General features: G+C 40.1%; 1 protein-coding gene across 1 annotated transcript; it reads left to right on the top strand.

The window, feature by feature from the left end:
* The first annotated feature begins 670 nt into the window (after nt 1-670).
* Nucleotides 671-19463, top strand: LOC137841946 (death-inducer obliterator 1-like). The gene is made up of 12 exons (XM_068655449.1): nt 671-722; nt 1551-1601; nt 4655-5108; nt 6033-6192; nt 6851-6967; nt 7182-7319; nt 7881-8013; nt 8142-8685; nt 9196-9349; nt 10385-10474; nt 11121-11325; nt 16671-19463. The coding sequence occupies exons 1-12, from the start codon at nt 671-673 to the stop codon at nt 19250-19252; spliced, it is 4680 nt and encodes a 1559-aa protein (XP_068511550.1). The 3' UTR covers nt 19253-19463.
* Nucleotides 19464-25384: the final 5921 nt, after the last annotated feature.

The raw sequence follows: 25384 nt of genomic DNA, 5'->3' as shown, positions 1-25384 counted from the left end.
AGATAGGTGAAAGTTTTATTTTTCCTTATAGGAAATGCTCTTTTATCACAGATTAGTTTGGAGAATCTGTTCACCGTTAAAGAACCGTAAATGCACCTCGCTCATTTTCATGGCATGATGCGGTAATACCACTTGACAACTCCAGAAGACTGGAAAGGGGCTTTTGAGTCGGTTTACACACCGACCGTGTAAGTTTTTACACACAGGTGCATTCCCAAGGCGTTTACCTCCACCGTACCTGCGTGTAGCAGGCTCCTGCCTCCAGTGCAGCGGAGACGTGCTCCTCGGGGGGGGGGGGGGGGAAGGCAGAAAGGGAGGAGAGAGCACCCTGCGACAAAGAAACAAAACACACGTGTTAAGTTCAAAACATCGTGGCTTTTTTTCCTCCCACGATTTCCCCTCCTGATGGCTGGTTCGCGGGTGGGCAGCTGAGGCAGCCCCGGGACCATGTGCGTAGCCCCGGCCGGGGCCACTGAGCTCCCATACGGCTTTTTTTTTTTTTACTTTTATTTTTATTTTGGCTTTATTTTTAGGCACCGGGAGCGGCTGAGGCCACACAGCCGCTGAAATGAGCGAGCCTCGTTGTGCTCAGCAGCTGAGCTCTGCTGCCTGCTCTGCGGCTGCGGTTCCCTCAGCGAAGGCTTTGAGGTTCTCCGACTCGTGTTAGGCGATGCATTCCTGCACCATTCGCATCGAATGGGGAGGCTTGACGCGGAAAAAAAGCAAAAAAAAAAAAAAAAAAACACCAAACAATAAACTTAAAACCTCTGCAGCCCTTCCTCCCCTCAGCGCTCCCCTTCCTTCCCCTCGCCGTTCCTTCACGGACCGCGCTCTCCGCGCCCACCCTGCCGCATTCTCCACAGCCTAAACTGAAGCAAAACGCAAAGCCCTCGAAGTCGGGACCAGCAAGGAGGGCTCAGCACCCGTCCCTGCGGGGCTCGGAGCCCGATGGTGCCCGGCAGGACGGCGAGGGGCCGAGCCGCCGCCTCATGGCGGTTGGCGAAGCCGCCCTCAGGGCGCAGGCGCCGGGAGGGGGGCGGTGGAGCGGCTGTTGGCGGCGGCTCCTCGGTGGGCCTTGCGGGGTTGGAGCTGCCCCGGGGGAGCCTTCGGTCCCCTCAGCGCTAGGGTGGGCTGAAGGGGCGGCGGGGACCCTCCTGTGTTGGCATACTGCTCTCTGAAAAGAGTACTCACTTCTGGTAACTTTTCCAAACGCGCACCAGAAACAGCGCCCATCAGAAGATGGTGCTGGCTGGGGGGCATGCTCGCCTTGCAGCTGAGGCAATGGACTGGTGAGCTGCTGCCAGAAGAGGCAGTCCTGCTCCTTCCCCGCGCTCGGCTGTGTGCTCCTGCCCTCCTGTGCATTGGATACAAGAGCTGTGCAAGGACAGCGTGAGTTGGTGCAGCTGGATTGTCTGGCAGAACACTAATCGTGTCAGTAAACCAAAAAAATCTGTCAGGGCCTATCCATTTTGTCATAGTCAAAATGGGATATGAGGGTGTTTTCTTTTTTTTTTTTTAAGATGAGGTTGTTAACATACGTAGGATGTAAGTACCTTCAATACTTTGTCAAAACACACACACCACTTCACTATCCTTCAAATGTAGTGAGGTGTCCTGCAGATTTGAGAAAGTACTTCACAGGTGTTCTGAAACACCGAATAGCCTATGTAGTGTAGGTATCTTTTACTACATGCAGAATCCCTGCCAGCAAGTAGTTAGGTAGACAGTTGTAATTATAAAGTAGTATTTTAGTTTGTGAGACTGTTAGACTTCCATGAGGCTGAAATATCTGCTCATTTTCTGTTGGCTAAAGAAGCATTGAGTTCTGTGCTCTACTGTAGAAACATTTCAAAATAGCCATGACGTGAACTGGCAGAATAAAGGATGCTTGTGCATCTTTCTTCTTGAACCCATACTGATGCTGCTGCCTATCAACCCTGGGAACTTCAATCTACCTTTGTGCTAGTGCCATTTATTTATTTATTTTACATGTATATAGTTTTACCATGATATAGCCGTTGGAACACAGGAAGGTTTGGGGCACGGATATATTTTTTATATACACAATATCTTAACTGCTGTTCTTAGTTCTATCAGCGTGCTTGTTAATTAATTTGAACAGATGATAAAACTGTAAGTATGGAATGTAAGCTTAGAATTTCATGTACTTCTGCTGCAACCCAAAAGAACTAAAATCATAGCACCGAGGACCGAATTGTACTGTGGTCATTTTGAACCCTGAGCTGTGCTGTCCTGCCGCTCCGTAGTGAGACAGAGGTGCGCTGTCCCACCGGCCTGAAGAGACAAGTCTGGGCAGAAGATAAAGCAGGAACCAGAAGTAGAGAAATTCTCACAACCTTATTGTACACATATTTTGGATATTCATCTTCTAGCTTTTCAAGACTGTTCATTCAAAGTAGTTCAGCTTTTTACCTCAGTGTATTAAGTTCCAGGTGCCTCATTAGACCAAACTGAAAATGCCACTGATAGTTTCTGATCCCCGTTCTCCTTCCTGGGATAGCTCAATGCCTCCTGACGGATAGTGTAAGGTTAGTGGGGTAGGCTTTGGGAGATAATAGAAACAGAAGAGAAGTCCGTGTGAGTCCAGCTCAACATCCCCCTGGGTTTGTGTTCAGTTTGTCAGTACTTGAGACCAGTCCCTAGGGAAAAGTACGGGAACAGTGGGTGAACAAGAAGTTTAATCTCTAGTAAGATCTTCACGCTCTTTGGAATGATTTAATGTAGTGTGTTTCATCTTACACTTCAGATAACTTTCACTCAGAAACCTTTAGCAAGGCATCCACTCACAGTGGATCCACATAGCTAGTGCTTCTGCATCCTCCTCTTCACTTTGTATTCCAGGCAACGTTTAGCACCTGCTTCTCTGCCTAGCCTTATGAAAATTCAGGTACAGCATCGGTTTTATGGTTCATCTTAACCACCAGCTTGTGTATTGGTGGTGAAACATGCTGGCAGTAAGAGGCAGTGTAGTGCAGCTCGTTACAAGCTTGCGTTCTGCTGGAGGTGCCTACTACAAACGCTCAGCGTCTAACAGAATTTAACGACCGGCAAAGGTGGGAAGGCTGTTTCACTCAGAAATGAGTAGTGACATTGTTTCTTAGGTAATCCAAATCTTCCCCTTTCTGAGGTGTATTTCTATTCAAACAGTATGCTGTTATAGGATTTCGCGAACTGGGCTTCAGAAGGGTGCTCCCTACCTTTGTCCCCCTCAAGTCTGAGAAAAATCGGTTGTTAGACCCTTCCTGATAATGTCTGCTCTCACTGTAGCAGGTATGGAAGACCAAAAGGGTCCATTTGGTTTGTGGTGAAATTAACCAAAGTTAAATTTCTGCATCCTTCCCGGGAAGCACATAGCTCTCTGCAGATGGGGCTGTGGGACTAATTCTGATTACAAAACCTTGCTAGCTAAAAACATCAGATAATAATGAAAAAATTAAGAAATCACAAACTGGTCAGTAGTCAAATGCAGATTTATGAGGAGAAAAAAGACTTTTGGGGAAGTAACTTTAGCTTTTCTAATCAGAACAACTTCATCTCAGGAGTTGTTTCTTGGTTTCCCTCGGAACCTTTGTGCTGTCACAACGAATGTGTCACGGTAACTCTGCCCACGGTAACTCTGATGTCCTGTAAACGATACTTCTGGCAAACTGAAGTGGAGCACATCACGTTTGCTGGATGGAGAGTGTGTTTTGGCTTATTACGTTTTGCTGAATTGTTCCCGTCAGTGCCAAAATGTGGACAGGTGAAATGCAACCTACAGAAATGCTTGTTTTTAAAGTCCTGTGCAATTATAACTTCAGTATATGGAGTCTTCGCTTGTAATTTGTAAATTTTCTTGTGCATTATGTGTATTGTCAATATATTGATGTTAGAAAAAACATTAAATGGCAGTTTTGGATATTGTGAATGGAATAGTTGGTGGGAATTAAATAGCCGCAGTTTGAGCAATGGTTTTAATATTTAATTATTAAATATTATAGTATTAAATCTAGAGTTTAACTGGAAAGTAAATGAGAAGATCTGATAGTTTATAGCGACAGTGTGATACTCATACTAGCAACCAAATGGCTTGAACGTATATTTAAAATTTTAAGCAATTGATTTGTTGTTTAACTTGACTCTCTTTGCTTGTTCCTTAAAGTAGAAAGTTTGGAGCGAGGATTTCTGCTTAAATGTGAGATATGGGTTGTGTTGCTTTTTTTTTTTTTAAAGACTTTGTGAAAATGTTTGTTTGTTTGTTTGTTTGTTTGTTTTGAAGCTTAATCATGAAGTCCAACTCAGGAATCTTTGAAGGTGGTGTCTTTTTTTTTTTTTTTTTTAATTTTCTTGCATAGCTTGTGACTGAGATTTTCAACCTTTACAACCAAAATGCAACTCTTTTAAACTCTTCGGACAGTCTCTGAGAAGTGCTCTCTGCAGGATCAAAGGCAAACTTCTTCTTAAAAAAGTCAACTTTTACACATTTTTTAAAAAGGCTTTAAAAAGGCTTTAAAAATGAATGGCTTAAATTATATTCTTGGTAGTTCTCCAGAGGTATTTCACAGACTTCCTTATAGGTTGACAGCTGGTCTTCATAAACAGGAAGTTATAATGTTAAGCATTTAATACTGCATTTTCTTCTTTGTTTTAACAGCTAAAAAGGAAGAGAAGAGAAAGAAAGATAAAGCGACAGAGTTTATAGGGGCATCAAAGAAAGCTATTGCTTCAGCATCTATGGTGGAGAAACATGCATCTTCCCTCACTAAAAATTTTTCTCCAAAGAAGTCCCCTTCCACGTCTAGCACATCACTAATGAAGCAGACGCTTAAACCTGCTGGGAGTTTCAAAGGTGAAATTCCCAAGAAACCATGGCCTTCAACAGGTGGCGTTCCTTCAAAACAAGCAGCTTCTTCTCATGACTCGCCAGTTTCCAAAAAACTAGCTGCATCCAGTTTGGCTGGAGGACTCAAAAGGCCTTCGCTGTCTTCCGTTTCTACTGCATCTGGAAGTAGTCAAGCAAAAACACAAGCTAGCCCTATCCAGTCGCAGCCCAACTCGCAGATTCGACAAAATATTCGTCAGTCCCTAAAAGAAATGTTATGGAAGAGGTGGGTGGGAATTCAAAGCACTTATTTTATATAGGAAGCTACAACTAGAAGTAAAGGGTTAGCCTGCAGAGTTTTGTTTCTTTCTTGCTAAGTGATACTAAGGGATTTAATTTGTGCTAGAAATTACTACAAGTATTTTTAGCATTAGAGCTTTATTAAAAATAAAAAATCTGATGCCAAATAATTGGGCATGTGAAAAAGCCTTTAAAAAAAAGTCACTATCCCATTTGTAGTGAGAGACAATTACAGTTGAAGAATTAAATCACAGCATAGAGATGTTTATAATGCAGGTGACCTGAAGCTGATATCTGGCAATGGTGGTGTTTGGAGATGTAGGGGTTGTACGAAGCATAGTGTAGGGAATATCACAGTGAAAGGTTGGAAGGGCTTGCTGAGGCAGAGGTTCCTTCTTCTCCCAAAGTTAGCAACTGTATTACTATTTTTAAAAAAAAAAAAAAAAAAAAAAAAGCTGAAACATTGTCCCACAAATATTAAAGCTCTTGTCAGCTGTCAAGACTTAGGCCACTGTGCTCTGGTAGTGTCTCTGAAATAGAAATGCTGTTCACAGTGGAGGGTCTAAGATTAAAACTGAAGCGTTTTAGCTCCCTCAGTAGCTCATGACAAAAAACAACAACAAAAAACTAATTGCAGTGTCATGAGTAGGAGTATTTGTAAGGACTGACCTGGCTTCAGTTCGTTAAGGCTGTCTTCCGTGGTCTTCTGTAGACAGTAGCAAAAGGTTGCCATTGTTGACATTTTGAGGTCCTGAGATAGACTTTGGCTTTGAAATGTGTTTTAAGGAAGTCCTCACTGAGTGAATAAAAGCGTGGTTAACTCATTCCTCTGAAAATTTAGTTTTTATGAATGCTGCCTGAAGAATTTGTGCCTAACGTAAATGCGCATACCCTTTCTTGTTTTTAACAGAGTCAATGATAGTGATGATCTGGTCATGACAGAGAGTGAAGTAGGGAAAGTAGCACTCAATATTGAAAAGGAGATGTTTAATTTGTTTCAAGTTACGGACAACCGATACAAGAGTAAATACCGTAGGATCATGTTCAATCTCGAGGACCCAAAAAATCAGGTTTGGAATTTACTTAAACAGTAAACGTACTGAAATATATTCTGTTTTTTAAATAATACATCAATATGTAGTTTCAAGAGAGAGACTTATGAATTATGCTCTAAAAAATTGTTTTAAAGCCATTCAAATATTAAATAATCCAGTTGGAATGGAAGTCCAGTTGGATCGCGTGTATTTATTAAGATTGGCCTTTGTAGTGAAATATTTGTTTATTGAATGGCATTCTTAGAAAAAAAATAAATGTTTTTCTTCTGTGACGTTCTGTGGTTTGTATGGGAGACCACTTGTGTACATGATAATTTATCTTTTAAAAGAAAAAGAAGCTGGTGCAGATGGGAATAGTGACTAGACAATGTAATTTTTTTTAAAAAAATTCTACTATAGATATGAAACAGGAGTGGCAGTTCATCTCTCAAAATTCCTGTTCAGTAGAATTGATAGTATATTTTATGGTAATGTGGAAAATTCATACTTCATGATGATTTCATCATTAGTTTCTGGTTGCTGCACCGTGCTAAGTTTTCTTAAGATTAACTGGCATTTTTAATAGGGAATTAAGAAACCTGAAAGGGTTTTGACAGTCCAGCACTGCAAATCATGTTAGTTGCTTAAGTTATTCAGCATGGCAACAAAGTGTGGTTTTTTTTTTTTTTTTTAGGGACTTTTTCATCGTGTTCTTCGTGGAGAAATCTCAGTGTCAAAACTAGTGAGAATGAAACCCGAAGAACTTTTATCTAAAGAACTGTCTGTATGGAAGGAGAAACCAGCCAAAGCGGTAAGCAATATGATTCTCCAGTGTGTCCTTAGATATGAACTAACAGTAACTTCACCAGCCCTTACCACCCATAATTAATATATTGTTTTCTTCCTAATGAAATATGAATAACGTAAGCTTTTTCTCTTCCACTAGCCAACTGATAAGAAAATACAAAATAAAATTATAAAATCAGTATGCAGACTTGTTACTAAAGTGTTTTTGTTTCTCTCAGATGTTAGAGTCAAGAAACAAATCACACGAGATCAAGAAAGCAGCTGTAAAACGGGAACAAGTGCCAGATGTAAATATGGAAGATTCTCCCCCCGTGTCTGATTCTGATATAAGTATTAGCTATTGCTTTAGCATGGAGGTGCCAAGGGAGATAAATGCTAACTAGGGCCTCAAATTTTGTATCAGAAATGCAGGTTGTTTCAATGAACTGTAAGAATATCACCTAGTAGGTGTGCTATGAGCATTTTCCTTTTGGTTTGAAGGAATGCAACAACCTAATATCGGGCATATATCACATGTGCTTCTAAAATATCAGATGATGCGTGTTTTTCAGACCTTTGCCTCAGTTTACAGCAAAATCTTAGCCAATTGTTTTCCCCCCCAAAAATGTGATCAGTATTACAATTCTGTATTCTCAGGAAGCAGTTAATGTGATAGTATCTACTTCGGAATTACATGAAATGAAATGAGGACAAATACTATTTGAGAACTCTGTTTGACATGATATTCTTAAACAAATGATAAAAGGGGAAGAATATTTCAAAATTCTATCTTTTTGTAAGTGCTGCTCAGAGCAGTAGTTCTGCACAGCCCTTAATATCTTTTTAAAGAACTGGAATTAACGGTTTCAAAAGTATTTTTTTATGATTGAATTTAGCAATCAACCAGAATGTTTTCTGTGTTTGTTCATTTCCAGGAGCAGCAGAAGTCAACCCAAACTGTACAAAATGTAAATAGTGCTCCTTCTCTAGACGTTTTTAGCAGTATGTTGAAGGATACAACAAATGAACATCGAGCCCATCTTTTTGACCTGAACTGCAAAATCTGTACAGGTATCTACAGTGTTGACTTTGTCTGAAGTAAAAGAATTATTAAGAGCATTGCTTGCTTACTTGTTTTTCTCTTCAGACCTTTTCATTGTTAAACAGTAATCAAAAACACTTTAAAATTAATTTTGTAGGTCAGATTTCAGCATCTGAAGATGAATTACCACCGAAGAAGATAAAATTAATGGCTTCTGCTAAAAAAGCAGTGTCAAAATCTAAACCAGAAGTTCAGAGAAAATATGAAAGTTCTGCACCATCAGCAGCAGCGGAGCCTGCTAAAGAGGCAGCCTCTGAAAACACAGAGGAAACCGAAGTTGCACCTGCAGCAGAAGCAGTTTCCCAGTCAAGCTTAGAAAGAACTTACATTCCTACAACCCAAGGCCATAACAACACAGATTCTTCATCTGAAGAACCTTCGACTTTTCCTGCCTCTTGCACTGGTGCAGTTGTCACAACTGTAACAGTTTCTGGCCGAGAGCATAGAACACCAATGAGCGGCTCCTCTGGTACTACGACGGCAGCCCTGCGTTCTGGTACTGCATCTGGTGAAGTTTTAACAGGGGAGACAGAGCAGGAAATGTCAAAACCAGTTATGACTGTTCCCAAATCAGTATTAACAAAGCCATCGTCCTCACCAGATCCAAGATACTTAGCTGTTCATCAGTCACCCAATATCAGGTGTGTATATTTAATAGTAAGCTAAGCCACTGAATCTCTGGTCTCGCTATGGTCAGTTTGTTTGTCCCCCTTTGCTTCTTACCCTCCACTGCCAATAATCAAAAGGCATGTTCAACTTTAAATGCGATCACCTGAACTTTAAATTTTTAATTCGTCATCTCCTTGTTTAACTTCTCTAGTTGGTAAAATTTTCTGAGCATCGTTATATATTGACAGTAAAAATTCTTCAATGTGTTTTAACAGATAAATAAAACTTATAAGATATTTGACTTTAAATCTGCATGTGCATTCAAATATATTAAGTGTTTGTGAGGGTTGGTTTAAAGCTGCTCCAGACTTTCATCCTATATTGGATGAAAGTGGAAAACATTAACAAAGCATTTACTAAGGCTTCTGTTACTTGCTTTTTTTAAATAAAGTAATTGATCAATAAGAGGAGGGAAGAAAAGAAGAAGAAGGAAGCATTCTTACTGTGCTCTATAACGTTTCTCTTTTGGATTTGTTTTGCAGTGTTGCTGAGCCACGCTCACCTCAAGGCAGCGATACGTCTCTTTTCCTCTCTCGCCTCAACACCATTTGGAAAGGATTTATTAATCTGCAGAGTGTGGCCAAATTTATCACTAAAGCATATCCTGTCTCCGGGTGCTTTGATTATCTTAGTGAGGTTAGCACTGACATGTTTATGCGTTTAGAATGTATTGCAGTTCCTGTTGTTAGAAAGGCTGGGGTCACTGTGTATGTTGTTATATTGGACATGTAACAAAAAAAAAAAATTGCATCCCTTTAGTAATCTCCTTTAGTAATAGGAACAGTAGCCTGAGGCAGGGGGGAGGAGAGAAAGCCTTTTAAAAAAAATTCCTCACGTATTTGTGAAGAATTCTCATGTCTGTTAATATGTTTATATATATGTTAGTATCTAACATAGAATAATAGCTTGATTTCAAGATCAGTTTTTGACGAGAAGCATCATCAGCATGTGTTTTGAAAGAGATGCCTTGTTCTGCTCACAAACAGATGGATGGATCACTGATGTGATCTATTAGAAAAGTTTGGCCATTTATTAAAAATATCATCCTTTGATTAACTTTGATGCAACTGCTTTTATATTTTGGGAGGGTGTACATTCAACTAATTAGGTAGTATGACAGCTTGTGATGAAACAACTGAGCAGTTATTTAACTTCTCTGAAGAAGTGTATTTGTTGTGACTGAGGGTTTCAGGCATGTAGTTTAGGTCTTTTCTTAGGAGGGTTGGTGGCTCTCTTGTTGTTTTTGCTAAAACAGGTTTCACTGTCATCATGACAGGAAGCTAACTAGAATTCATATGGGTGCAAAAATTTCAGATAAATTGAAAGCGTAGATAAAAGCTATACTACATATAACAGGTTCCCTGTAAAAGCAAAGCTAACAAATAGAATCGGCTGATAGGCATAGAAAAGTATTTGACCTTCCACTGCTATCTTCGTCAGGCAGTGCTTTTTCTGTTTTGTGTGTACTGCCAGCCTTCCAGTAATATGCCATAATGAACTCCTTGCATTTTGGAAACAGCCTGTCTGAAATTAGGAATGTATATGTGCAAGTTCAGTAAAACATAGTACTGTATTATCGCCTAAGCTACTGGGATGGGGCAATCTGTGCTGGTTCAAAACTGTAGCCTCTCTTTCCTTTTCTTATACGACCATGTAATGCTTCTTGTTTAGGATTTACCAGACACGATTCATATTGGTGGGAAGATCTCACCGAAGGCAGTCTGGGATTATGTTGGCAAACTCAAATCTTCACTTTGTAAGGTATTTACTTAAAATCCTTTGGAAAACCAGGAAGAAATATACAGCAGCTTTTGATAGAATTTCCTTGTTACTAATTTATATTGATGTCGATCATACCTAGAAAACTACTGCTACCACTTATTCCATTGAAATTTTTGATTTATTGAAGAAACAGGTTTGCCTGTTGAGCTGCCAATCGTCTTTCCCCTGTGTAGTAGTTAAACATTCATACAACCTATTGTTTTTTAATGATTGAATATAAACAATCTATTTATTCAGTTACTGAAGATAGAAATTCAATTTTAAAAGACTAGGAAATTATTAGTAAGTGTATGTAATAAATTTTACTACTAAAACCCTTATGGATTTAGTAAAAATGAAGCACAGTATGCAAATATAATCTAAGAATTTTCCATTTCTTTCATAATTATTTGAATATTCTGAACCTAAAGAGGTGTAGCTTGATGTGAGATACGTAAATAGTTGGTATTTCTGAAAATGACAAAATTGATTCTGGTTTAATATTACCAATTGAATGACAGTATTTTCTTAAATCTTGGTTTAAAGCTGCTCCAGACTTTCATCCTATATTGGATGAAAGTGGAAAACAATTTTATTTGCTGATGTGTTACAGGTTGAATTTTTCCACTTTGATTTTGTATTTCAGGAATTGTTTTTGATTCGTTTGATTCGTTTCCATCCTGCCACAGAAGAAGAAGAAGTTGCCTATCTCTCTCTCTACTCCTATTTTATCAGACGTGGTTGTTTTGGTGTTGTAACTAATAACAACAGACATGTCAAGAATCTCTACCTGATCCCACTGAGTTCTAAGGACCCAATTCCTTCCAACCTCTTGCCCTTTGAGGGACCAGGTAAGCACAAAATTTAGGGGAGGTTAACTGCTAGGTAAAATTACAAAACGAGTAAATCAGAGACCAATTGGTTTTGAATGTTTAATGTAAGCATAATTAAAAAATATATAATTTTATAAAAACATTTTAAAAGTGTGCATATAGGAAAAAATTGCAAAGTCAATCATCTCAAGGTGCCATGGTCTGAAACTCACATAGCCTTTCCAACAAGATAAATCTCTGCTGTTAGGAGGATTTGTTTACCCATAAAATGGAGTACATAGAACAGCCACTATATTGAGACAAACAAGCAAACATTATCAGAACATTCAACTGACCCTACTTTCAACAACCCATAAATCCACCAAGTTTTAGGTCCCTACAAGCCATGTGCTGTCCCCTAAATCACATAGGAGACTCTTATCCCACGGAGCAGTCAAGAAATCTCTGAAGACAAAGGTAACGTTTATGGTTTCACTACATTGTTGTTATCTCATGGTATGTATTACGCTGTGCATGCAATATGCATGTACACGGGGTCTGAAATATTCTGTGCTACCTGGATCAAGTTCCAGACAAATCACTGACTTCAGAACATTGGTTTGCCTGGGAGCAGGCAAATTCCTTTTGCGTAGGTGGCAGACAGTAGGTGGTATAGGTTGGTATATATTACGCTCTTCTATTTTTAGTTAGAGTTATCAGCAGTAATGTATGGCTTGAATTTGCTCCATCTTTGTGCATTGAACATGGAAACAGAAGAAATGAGAATGAGTTCAGATGTGAAACACCTTTACATTACAAAATTTGAAGTCATCTTCATCTGAGGATGGAGGCGGTGCATATGCTTAGTTTCCAAATAAGTACCTTTTTTCATATAGAGTAACAGGTTGAGGAGCTTAAGAGCTACAGGTTACAATGAAGGCAATACTTCATTGTTGTAAGGATGGTTTGCAAAATACTAAACAGCGCAAAATAATTACACATTAAAACATGTAAGGAGCTGACCTTTCTGACAAGCTGACTGTCCTCTGCTACCCAAATACAAGTTTAGGACTAAACTCAATAAAGCATTCTCAGGGCTTATATTCATAAACAGAGGTGTGTTCTGCCTGGCCAGGTTTTCACATGTTAATGGCATACAACTTAAAAAACAATAACAAAAAACCACCACCAACAAGTAATGTAATGCTAGGAAAATACTCTTCTTTCCTGCATGAAATTGCAAAGGGCGCTTGCTTTGTGTTCTTGGACAAGATTTTTCTCATACACTCTGAGCCTGTCTTATCCATCCCTGAACAGTGCACAGTCTACGTCATTGTTTTCAGGCTACAGCTAAAAAGGCAGGCTTGTTGCTACCTTAAGTCATCATGTAGTCTCTATAAGCTGAATGTAAGCACCTGGTAGTCTTTAATTTACCCAGTTCTTGAAAAGTAGGCAAAAACTATTATTCCTGTTTCATAACCAAAAAACAAGAACATGTAAGTGTTAACACTTGGCACAGGGAGGCAGACAGAGTCCTAAACTGTGGGCTAGATTTTCCAGCCCGAATAACTGAAATACATTCCTTTCTGGACAGTAACATATAAGAATGAGTTTGCCATTGAATTGGCTACATCTGCAGTCTTCCGCCGTGCTTTTAACCTGCTCTAGGGAAGCATTTAAATGATCTTCCCCTCCTTGCATTCTTGAGCAAACATAGGCTGTCCTTGTACACTAGCTTTTATATTTCTGTTGTAGATTTCATTTCAAATGAAGCTTTTAAAGTGGAGGCCTGGCAAAAGTAGACAGACTTGTTAGCATAGAAATGAGGCATGTCAGGCTGGTTTTTACAAAATGTAAATAGGAAAAGTTCTTTCAAAACTGGAGGTAATTGCCCAGAAGAAACATAGGTATAAACACTTGCAGGCATGTATTAATACAGCAGCGTAAAAGACTTGTAATACATACTTGTTACTGACATCTGATGGAATTTACTGTTTTTTATACCCAATAAAGATATTTTTTGGTAAGTGGTCATTATCTCCTTAAATTTGTGTACCTTCAAATAGTGTTTAGCAAGTACTCAAAAAACATGACAGTGTAAGATACTTTGATAAATATGACTGGGGGCGGGAGGAGGGAGAGGACAATAATCCCATCACTCCAGAAGTCCTAGTTGGAAGATATTCCAGCTGTATCAACCAACTCCATCAGGTGTATACGGATTATGAATCTCTCCTGTTTTCTGATGGACTGGATTTGGAACACAACTGAGGACCTCTGACCTGCTGTAGTGCCTAGAAGATCTACAAAACTTTGTCATGGGTGATATAAATATAGAGGAACATGGAAGGATATTCACATCTATTCACTTCAACCACCTCAGATATTTATTACCAGATATTATGTGTTGGTGGGATGTTCAGCATTGTTTTTTGTTTTTTTTTTTTTCTGGTAGTTTACTGTATGTGAATTTGTTTGTCTCGTTTCACATACACACAACACTATTTAGCACTTTCATCTCTACACTTTCATCTGGAATTTATCTTGAACGTGTGTTTAAGTTTTACTCTGTTTTTATTAGCGATGATCTCTGTCTCTTACAGGGATTCAGAACTGTTTTTTTTTTTAACTTTTTGCTGTTAATTTTAGATACACAGTCCAATAGATTTTTGAAACCTGTTCGTTTCAATTAGTCAATGTTTGAGATGCATGTTGTGACTAGTTGGACAAATCACAGGTCTCTGCAGAAGAGCAGATAACCAATACGTTAATGACAGAAGAACAGTGAATGCTTATGAGGAGTTTTAGGGTGAACACAGATTTGAGAGATACTCTGCACGGGTCGATGCTGACCAAATGTGGAGTCATTACTCACATGCTGATAAAGAAAAAATGTAAAGCAGTCACTCAGAGTGAATCATACCTAACTATTGAGTCTCTTCAGAGTGTACACAGTCTTCCCAAGTAAGCTGTCTTTTGAGCTATGCCCTGATGTTATGCATTAATGTAACTTCATCTGGGGTAGTAAACTATAGTGATCAGAATTTCTAGGATTGCTTTTAGGCAGTGGGTTGAAAGGAGTTTTTAACTGGGTGAATCAAGGATTTGTGATCCTTTCCAAATAATCTTAGATTCACCAAAGATAATTACTTGTTTAGTTCCTGTCCTGCCTCCTTTCGTTGTACATCTTGCCGTCCCTGCCCTCTCACAAGGGCAATCTGTATAGAATTATAAGCAAACTAAATTATAAGCAAGTCTTAGTTTTGGTTAGTATAGCTAGGTCATTTTCTTGATGCATTTATAATTCGTGTGTATATATATACATATATTTCTAACCATGGAAGAAAGTGAAAATTGGCAACACAAAATACTGAAATACTATATCTGGAGGAAAAAACTTGGCACTGAGTTTTAAATGTACAAGTAGGAAATAGTAGAGAAGTTTATTTAAACCAACATGGCCAACATCCTCTCAACCACAGAACTATGTAAAACTCAAACACTGAACTTTGAAGTAATCTGAAATCAGCTGTGGAACTAGAATGCATTCAATCAAATTTCAGTGTTATTTTTTTTCAAAATACTTAAAATGAGAGCTGCTTCTGATAGGAAACTTCAAGTAGATTTTGCATTGGCCTCAATTTTTTCTGTCTTTTTGCAAAGACCTTCTAGTGAGTAACCAGATTTTGCTGGTCTCTCCATTATGTGGCTAAAACAGGCGTGCTGTACTATTACCAGTCACAGTCACCAGAACACAGAATTTCAGAATTTAGGCAGGTTACTGCTTAATGAAATATTTATGCTTAATGAAGCTGTGTTGAAGAAGTCATCGTCTTGACTTACCTGGTTATAATCCTCTTGCTGAGGAAACCTCACATTGAACTTAAGAAATAGGCTTACCTCATTTAATTCTTTCTTAGCGTACGTGAATATAATTTCAGCTATACAAATAAAAACAGCTGATGTAATTTTCTCATAAGATAGTAAATTTAGGAGCCCCCTTAAAACTTTGAATTCAGTTGTTTCAGCAAAGGTTCATACTTATGACTGGTAATGGCAAATAGAATTTATCTGCAACTATGGGAAGTTTGGGTTTTTGCTGGTATCAAGAAGTTTCCAGTGGCAATAATTAGTTATTTATAAGTTGTTCCTTAGTGAGCAGTTGGTTTTGTTTAGTAAGAGACTAAAGATATACATCAATTCATATATTACACCTCTTTTAAACTCTTACTTAAGGGTCATGAATATAAGGGACAGTGTAGGTTTTAGAGTCCTCATCGTATAACCACAGTAAATCTCTTTGCTGTTAGTTTCGTTTCTATATTCCTGATTCCTAGCTGGATGCAAATATTAATATGGCTCCCAAATGAGGATCTCAAGTCACTAAATCCAGAAGTTAAAATCCTCTCTTTATATGTTTTTTCTACATTTGCCACTGACTGTATGTTAAAGGATTTATTCCCTGCTCTTTATTCTGGTTTTATTTGTCTTCCACGAGTGCCTGTGGGAAATGTGAATGTACAAGGAAGGAATACGATAATGTGAAACGGACCTTCAGCTGTTTGCATTTTTCCTCTTTATGGGAAACTTTCTGGTCATTTCTGGAAATGCTTCTCCAGGGATTCAAGCCTGAAGCTTTCACAATGGAGTAATTCTGCTCACATTTCTTACTTAGGGAAGGGTCTGTGGCATCAAACTCAATTCTACAACAGTGTTAAAAGTCACCTTGATGGAATGGTGTAAATGTCAGTCCGGTATTTTAGCACAGATTAGAACAGAAATGTAATTATTAAGTTTAACAATGCCTCGTGCTTTCTTTGTAACAGAAAGTGAAGTGTTTGTTGTTGTTGTTTGTCTGTTTGTTTGTTTTAATAGCATTAGTTTTTTTCTCTTTATTTCTAGTTCTTCAATTCCAACGTAGCCCTACAGAAAGTTAGATTGCTTGTCCAGGTTTTCTCACTTATCAGTATCTCTGTGTATATAAGGTATTTGCAAAGTATTTAGAAAGGAAATATTTGATTGGGGGAGGAAGTGGACAATAATAAGTAGAAAGTAATAATACAAAAATAGGAAAACTTTCTTTAATTTTTGAACAGCAGAGACATTTACAAGGACATCTTTCAGTAAGATTCACCTGTTACTGCAATATTAAAAAATATCAGGGAAAGAATTAAAACATTTTTAGTTACTGTATACAAATTTATATAAATACTAATTAAATATAGACACATAGGCTTATGGGATAATGTCACTGCATGAAATTTAGAAGAACTGTTACTGTTATGACTCATAGCTGCCATTATATAAAATGATAAGTTCCTATTGAGAACACAGATAAAAAATAGTAGTTTTTTTACATATGCAATCTTTGTGTTTCCTTTCAGGTCTCGAGTCTTCACGTCCGAATTTAATTCTTGGATTGGTTATCTGTCAGAAAGGGAAGCGTCTTGCTACTACCATGGATACAGACAAAATAGAGACAAAGCGCAGCCGAATTCAGGTGCAAGAGGAAACAGAAACATCGCTGTACTCTAAGGGGCCAGTAGCTTCTTCACAAGAAAAGAAAACTCCGAAATACACACTGTATTCGGGAGACTCAGCTGTAAGTACAACACTACCTGGATCTCCTCCACCTCCACCCCCACTTCCCGTTCCAGAAACCTCATCAGTTACACCTTCAGTATTAAAAATACCATCCTCGATTAAGAGTGGAACCACAAGTACTGTACCACCACCAGTTTCAGCTACCGCTTCTACAAGTGCTACTGCTACGCATTCTTCATCCTCAAAAACTACCACACCTCTTGAGTACATCCTCCAGACACTTTTTGGTAAAAAGAAGACTTTTGAACCTCTTGCTAAGGAGACTGAAATTGTCCAGTCTTCAAATCAGGAAGCTAAAGCAGCTGTGGATGGAGGTGTGTCAGCTGTTCCTTTGCTAGATCCCATTGCACAACAGTTTGGACAGATGTCAAAAGACAAAGCTATAGAAGATGAGGAGGATGACAGGCCATACGATACCGAAGAAGATTATGATCCAGAGAAAGCTTTTGAAATGCAGACCGGTGAAAGCAAAAAACTGTATAGTGTGGAGAAGCCCAGTAACACAGCAGAACTAAAGGATGAGGCCTATGATCTGGAAGACAAAACTATCTTGGAGGAAGCAAAAGTTACGGTTGATGATTTACCTAACAAAATGTATACAGACACTAAAAACACTTCCGTGGAAACACCTGCCTCGTATGTGCCAGATTCATCTGCGTCTTCATCCTTGGTGGAACTGCAAAAAATGTTAGAAGAATTAAACAAACAACTAGAAGAGCAGAAACGACAAACTGAGGAGCAAGAAGAAGCCCTCAGACAACAACGAGCAGCTGTTGGTGTTCCAGTGGCTCACTTCTCGGTGTCTGATGCTTTAATGTCACCTCCACCAAAATCTTCCCTAATAGAGACTGAATTGTTCCATCAGGACCAACAGGCTGCGCAAAAAGTAGATTTACCTTCATCTTCCAATCAGCAAGCACAAGTTTTAAACCAGAGCTGTGACCCTCAAGCGAGTTTTCCAAACACTTTGCAGACTTCACTTGGTAAGGAAGATAAAACTTTAATTCCTGCTACTCAGCTTAGTTACGGTGGTGATAACTGGGTTTCCAGTGAAAAGCCTCCTGCAGTGCTCCAAAAAGAGGCACCTAATAGCAAATTTGAAAATACTGTTCAAGTTACTTTGGAAAATGTGAGTCAAGCAGTTTCTGCAGAACCTTCCACATTCAGGCCTTTACGTAAAGTGCTGCTTCCGACACCTCCAAGTACGTCTTTTCAGCCTAATTTCTCCACATCTAATGACAGTCAGTCTTTGCAAGATATGCACAAAGTATCCTGGTCAAACGAGGCAAATCCAATGTTTACTTCTCAGGAAAAGGGACCTGGTCACTTTGAACCAGACAGGGGTCTTTCTGCGGTGCAATACGAAGAACAAAGAAACCCTCAGCCTCATCAATTTGTAGAACAAACTGAATCTCCACCAGTTCAGGGTGAGGGTGGACCTCTCCCACAGCACTTTGAGGAGAACCGAGCTGGAGGTCCATTTTCTTTGTCTGGGCAGAAAGGAGGACCTCCAGCACCACTGATGCTCAGTGCACACGGAGGACCTCATGGACCTAATTTTAGAGGCCCAGCACCACAGTTCTCAGAAGAGCATGTTTCTCCAAATAACGATGGACAAAGAGGATCTGCCCCTGGAAGATTTGGAAGTCAAAAGGGTCCCATTCCTTCCTTATTTTCTACACAGCATGGACCACAGTCGCCACAAAATATGAAGCCAACCCCAAGACCACTCCTGGACCTTCCCAGTCATCCACCAGGCCACAGAAAGGAGATGTGGGAGGAAGCTGGGCCGTCTGCACCTCTTTCTGGTATTCCTGGGCAAGGGCCCGAGTCAGAAGGACAGTGGTCAGGATCTGACTTCCGAGAAGGCAAAAATCTTGAATTTAGAGGCCAGACATTTGAAGGGAGACAGAGAGAGAGATACGAAGGAGGAAGTAAAGACAAGGTTTTAGATCAGCCAGAGCCTCAGCAAGCAGATAATCGACAAAGCAGACCCTTTGAGGAAAGACGAAGGGATCGAGAACATGGCAGACCTTGGGAAAGAGACCGTGGCAGAAACTGGAACAGAGACAGGGACTGGGAGAGACACAGAGACAAAGAATGGGATAAAAACAGAGACAGAAACCAACGTGACAGAGAACGATCAAGAAGCAGAGACAGAGATCGTGACAGAGACCGAGACTGGGATCGAAGCAGGGAAAAAGAGCAAGATCAAGACAGAGATCGAGATCGTGAAAGAGGAAAAGATCAGAAAGATCGGAGTAAAAGTAGGGAGATCGGTAAAGAGATGAAGCCAGAAACACCTAAGGAAGGTCAGAAACCAACAGAAGCAGAAGCTTCATCTTCCACTAATCAGTCATAGAACTATAACTGCTGTTATATTTCCCATAGATAATATACACCACTGCAAGGACTGAGTCAATGTCTTCTGTATATACTGTATATTCTCACCTTTGCAAAAATGCTGTTGTAAATCTAGCCTTACAAAATGTACTGACAAATTAGCAATTTTTGAACAACTGTGAACGACAATATTCAAATAGGTAAAAGGCAAGAACATACTGGACTTTCACTTGCTGCATATTTGACAAGGAGTCAAATATTGCTGTCTTGTTTATTTTACAATGCAAGGGTCATGCGTATTTAGGAGAAGGCTGCAGAAGAACAGTGTTACTGATTATTGGACGGAGGATTTGAAAATGGAATGTTATAAGCTTAAAGTGCACTATCTTCCTTTTTATATACAGGTATTTTGTGTTTTGAAATCCATCTGTTAAGTGTACAACAACGAAAAAAAACGTACCTAGTTTTTCATGTGGATGAGGGGTTTTTAATTTCACATTTTTACAAACCTGCAATTAAAGAGTATATAAAAGTAGCACCTTTATAACCATCAAAAAAATTAAAAAAATCAGACATCTATTGGCAAAGAGCTAAGACTACAAATGAATTGGTATACCAAAGGAAAGAAAAAGAAGTTTGTTAAATAAAAGAAGTTTATTAAATGGGCCATGGAATTTATTTCTTCGATTTAAATTAATTATGTGGGACATTTCTTGGGTTTTCTTTTGGCAGAACTTTGCTGGAAATTTAAGAAATGTCTCCATTTTCCTGTACTTTCTGCTCTAAAAGTGTTTTGCTCCTGAAAAAAAAAAAAGAAAAAAAAAAGTGTCACTGTTGTCAGACCCTGCTTATGCTGGTAGTGTATATAAGACTGTCCACTGAAAAAGGTATAAAACTGCATTAAGTTTGAAAAGAAGATTGGTAATATTAATTATTAAGTATTAGTAATATTAATTATTAATTATTTAGTAATTTTAATAATTATTAATTATTAATTACTTAGTAATATTAATTATTAGTAATATTGGTCTGTATTCTGAACCCGTAGACAAAATGTTAAAATGCAAAGAGGCGGTATTAAATGCAAACATCTACTATGGTGTAAGATTTTTCTTAATGAGATGTTTTTAATTTAAAGATATACGTAAAAGTATGCAAAAAGCAAGTGTGTTTGTTTAGGTTTACTTGATAGAAATTTCTGTAAGTTGTATTTTATATGACAAAATATATCACTGTACATTAAAATATGGGACTTCACAGGTTTTTGTTACTAGAAGTCGAATAAACATCTACAGTGAAACGTTGTCCATTTCTTAAATCTGTACATGTGTATTATTTTCTAACTAGCTTTGCTACTTCCCAACATGCCACCACAAGAGGCTGATGGCACACAAGTTTCATTTCCATCTGTTTAACAAAAGGTATTTTACAGGATGCCACCACACCCAACTGATACTTACTTGTAGGTGTTCTGAAAAACATGTGAAAGTCTGTTCTTGTGATTTTTTCTCTCAGTTCTAACACATGCCCTAATTTATTCTGAAGATTTTGTTGTTTGAGTTACTTTCAGATTTTACACCAAAAAGATCTGGAGAAATGAATAATTAAGTAATCTATTTTGGCTTTGAGCTGTGGAAATACTAGATTCCCGGACCTTTCATTGTTGTGAAATAGATAGGTGAAAGTTTTATTTTTCCTTATAGGAAATGCTCTTTTATCACAGATTAGTTTGGAGAATCTGTTCACCGTTAAGGAACCGTAAATGCACCTCGCTCATTTTCATGGCATGATGCGGTAATACCACTTGACAACTCCAGAAGACTGGAAAGGGGCTTTTGAGTCGGTTTACACACCAACCGTGTAAGTTTTTACACACAGGTGCATTCCCAAGGCGTTTACCTCCACCGTACCTGCGTGTAGCAGGCTCCTGCCTCCAGTGCTGCGGAGACGTGCTCCCCGGGGGGGGGGGGGGGGAAGGCAGAAAGGGAGGAGAGAGCACCCTGCGACAAAGAAACAAAACACACGTGTTAAGTTCAAAACATCGTGGCTTTTTTTCCTCCCACGATTTCCCCTCCTGATGGCTGGTTCGCGGGTGGGCAGCTGAGGCAGCCCCGGGACCATGTGCGTAGCCCCGGCCGGGGCCACTGAGCTCCCATACGGCTTTTTTTTTTTTTACTTTTATTTTTATTTTGGCTTAATTTTTAGGCACCGGGAGCGGCTGAGGCCACACAGCCGCCGAAATGAGCGAGCCTCGTTGTGCTCAGCAGCTGAGCTCTGCTGCCTGCTCTGCGGCTGCGGTTCCCTCAGCGAAGGCTTTGAGGTTCTCCGACTCGTGTTAGGCGATGCATTCCTGCACCATTCGCATCGAATGGGGAGGCTTGACGCGGAAAAAAAGCAAAAAAAAACCAAAAACACCAAACAAGAAACTTAAAACCTCTGCAGCCCTTCCTCCCCTCAGCGCTCCCCTTCCTTCCCCTCGCCGTTCCCTCACGGACCGCGCTCTCCGCGCCCACCGCGCCGCGTTCTCCACAGCCTAAACTGAAACAAAACGCAAAGCCCTCGAAGCCGGGACCAGCAAGGAGGGCTCAGCACCCGTCCCTGCGGGGCTCGGAGCCCGATGGTGCCCGGCAGGACGGCGAGGGGCCGCGCCGCCGCCTCATGGCGGTTGGCGAAGCCGCCCTCAGGGCGCAGGCGCCGGGAGGGGGGCGGTGGAGCGGCTGTTGGCGGCGGCTCCTCGGTGGGCCTTGCGGGGTTGGAGCTGCCCCGGGGGAGCCTTCGGTCCCCTCAGCGCTAGGGTGGGCTGAAGGGGCGGCGGGGACCCTCCTGTGTTGGCATACTGCTCTCTGAAAAGAGTACTCACTTCTGGTAACTTTTCCAAACGCGCACCAGAAACAGCGCCCATCAGAAGATGGTGCTGGCTGGGGGGCATGCTCGCCTTGCAGCTGAGGCAATGGACTGGTGAGCTGCTGCCAGAAGAGGCAGTCCTGCTCCTTCCCCGCGCTCGGCTGTGTGCTCCTGCCCTCCTGTGCATTGGATACAAGAGCTGTGCAAGGACAGCGTGAGTTGGTGCAGCTGGATTGTCTGGCAGAACACTAATCGTGTCAGTAAACCAAAAAAATCTGTCAGGGCCTATCCATTTTGTCATAGTCAAAATGGGATATGAGGGTGTTTTCTTTTTTTTTTTTTTAAGATGAGGTTGTTAACATACGTAGGATGTAAGTACCTTCAATACTTTGTCAAAACACACACACCACTTCACTATCCTTCAAATGTAGTGAGGTGTCCTGCAGATTTGAGAAAGTACTTCACAGGTGTTCTGAAACACCGAATAGCCTATGTAGTGTAGGTATCTTTTACTACATGCAGAATCCCTGCCAGCAAGTAGTTAGGTAGACAGTTGTAATTATAAAGTAGTATTTTAGTTTGTGAGACTGTTAGACTTCCATGAGGCTGAAATATCTGCTCATTTTCTGTTGGCTAAAGAAGCATTGAGTTATGTGCTCTACTGTAGAAACATTTCAAAATAGCCATGACGTGAACTGGCAGAATAAAGGATGCTTGTGCATCTTTCTTCTTGAACCCATACTGATGCTGCTGCCTATCAACCCTGGGAACTTCAATCTACCTTTGTGCTAGTGCCATTTATTTATTTATTTTACATGTATATAGTTTTACCATGATATAGCCGTTGGAACAGAGGAAGGTTTGGGGCACGGATATATTTTTTATATACACAATATCTTAACTGCTGTTCTTAGTTCTATCAGCGTGCTTGTTAACTAATTTGAACAGATGATAAAACTGTAAGTATGGAATGTAAGCTTAGTATTTCATGTTTTGTACTTCTGCTGCAACCCAAAAGAACTAAAATCATAGCACCGAGGACCGAATTGTACTGTGGTCATTTTGAACCCTGAGCTGTGCTGTCCTGCCGCTCCGTAGTGAGACAGAGGTGCGCTGTCCCACCGGCCTGAAGAGACAAGTCTGGGCAGAAGATAAACCAGGAACCAGAAGTAGAGAAATTCTCACAACCTTATTGTACGCATATTTTGGATATTCATCTTCTAGCTTTTCAAGACTGTTCATTCAAAGTAGTTCAGCTTTTTACCTCAGTGTATTAAGTTCCAGGTGCCTCATTAGACCAAACTGAAAATGCCACTGATAGTTTCTGATCCCTGTTCTCCTTCCTGGGATAGCTCAATGCCTCCTGACGGATAGTGTAAGGTTAGTGGGGTAGGCTTTGGGAGATAATAGAAACAGAAGAGAAGTCCGTGTGAGTCCAGCTCAACATCCCCCTGGGTTTGTGTTCAGTTTGTCAGTACTTGAGACCAGTCCCTAGGGAAAAGTACGGGAACAGTGGGTGAACAAGAAGTTTAATCTCTAGTAAGATCTTCACGCTCTTTGGAATGATTTAATGTAGTGTGTTTCATCTTACACTTCAGATAACTTTCACTCAGAAACCTTTAGCAAGGCATCCACTCACAGTGGATCCACATAGCTAGTGCTTCTGCATCCTCCTCTTCACTTTGTATTCCAGGCAACGTTTAGCACCTGCTTCTCTGCCTAGCCTTATGAAAATTCAGGTACAGCATCGGTTTTATGGTTCATCTTAACCACCAGCTTGTGTATTGGTGGTGAAACATGCTGGCAGTAAGAGGCAGTGTAGTGCAGCTTGTTACAAGCTTGCGTTCTGCTGGAGGTGCCTACTACAAACGCTCAGCGTCTAACAGAATTTAACGACCGGCAAAGGTGGGAAGGCTGTTTCACTCAGAAATGAGTAGTGACATTGTTTCTTAGGTAATCCAAATCTTCCCCTTTCTGAGGTGTATTTCTATTCAAACAGTATGCTGTTATAGGATTTCTTGAACTGGGCGAACTGGGCTTCAGAAGGGTGCTCCCTACCTTTGTCCCCCTCAAGTCTGAGAAAAATCGGTTGTTAGACCCTTCCTGATAATGTCTGCTCTCACTGTAGCAGGTATGGAAGACCAAAAGGGTCCATTTGGTTTGTGGTGAAATTAACCAAAGTTAAATTTCTGCATCCTTCCCGGGAAGCACATAGCTCTCTGCAGATGGGGCTGTGGGACTAATTCTGATTACAAAACCTTGCTAGCTAAAAACATCAGATAATAATGAAAAAATTAAGAAATCACAAACTGGTCAGTAGTCAAATGCAGATTTATGAGGAGAAAAAAGACTTTTGGGGAAGTAACTTTAGCTTTTCTAATCAGAACAACTTCATCTCAGGAGTTGTTTCTTGGTTTCCCTTTGTGCTGTCACAACGAATGTGTTACAGTAACTCTGCCCACAGTAACTCTGATGTCCTGTAAACGATAGTTCTGGCAAACTGAAGTGGAGCACATCACATTTGCTGGATGGAGAGTGTGTTTTGGCTTATTACGTTTTGCTGAATTGTTCCCGTCAGTGCCAAAATGTGGACAGGTGAAATGCAACCTACAGAAATGCTTGTTTTTAAAGTCCTGTGCAATTATAACTTCAGTATATGGAGTCTTCACTTGTAATTTGTAAATTTTCTTGTGCATTATGTGTATTGTCAATATATTGATGATAGAAAAAACATTAAGTGGCAGTTTTGGATATTGTGAATGGAATAGTTGGTGGGAATTAAATAGCCACAGTTTGAGCAATGGTTTTAATATTTAATTATTAAATACTTTAATATTAATACTTTAATAATACTTTAAATATTAAATACACTCTGCCTACAAACACAGGTAACTGATCTTTGCAGGGGTAATTCCTTCTCCTCCCTGAGATATCCTGTCATCTCTCAGGATGTCACTGTGCACAGAGATTGGGAACGATGGATGGAGACAACAACAAACCCAACTTTACTGGGATCACCAGCCACATACTCTGCAGACACAAAACAGCTCTGGAAAAGACAATCACTGCATGTATCACAGCCTTCTCCAGTGAATGCAGATGATCATCAGCCCTTGCTCTGTTTTCCACACAAGTGGCCTCAATGGTAACCATGCTGGAAGTGCTCCATCAGTGGCCCCCTTTATATGAAGCACACAAGTCATGTACCACACTTAGGGAGGAATCTTGGCTCAAAGCTTACAGCACACCCTGGGCATGCAAGTCTTGCAGGAGACAGCAGCAGCTCTTCTCTGTTCTGAGCAGGAAA

The sequence above is a fragment of the Anas acuta genome, chromosome 18, assembly GCF_963932015.1.
Source record: "Anas acuta chromosome 18, bAnaAcu1.1, whole genome shotgun sequence".
NCBI lineage: Eukaryota > Metazoa > Chordata > Aves > Anseriformes > Anatidae > Anas > Anas acuta.
The sequence above is the reverse complement of the archived record's forward strand: the minus strand, read 5'-3'. Positions and strand labels throughout refer to the sequence as shown.

Bases quoted from the DNA above. Each gene is read 5' to 3' on its own strand.
- LOC137841946 (XM_068655449.1), top strand. From the start codon at position 671: ATGCATTCCTGCACCATTCGCATCGAATGGGGAGGCTTGACGCGGAAA. The intron at 8,014-8,141 runs GTATCTACAGTG...TTAATTTTGTAG, and splicing joins GAACTGCAAAATCTGTACAG to GTCAGATTTCAGCATCTGAA. The intron at 8,686-9,195 runs GTGTGTATATTT...TTTGTTTTGCAG, and splicing joins CATCAGTCACCCAATATCAG to TGTTGCTGAGCCACGCTCAC.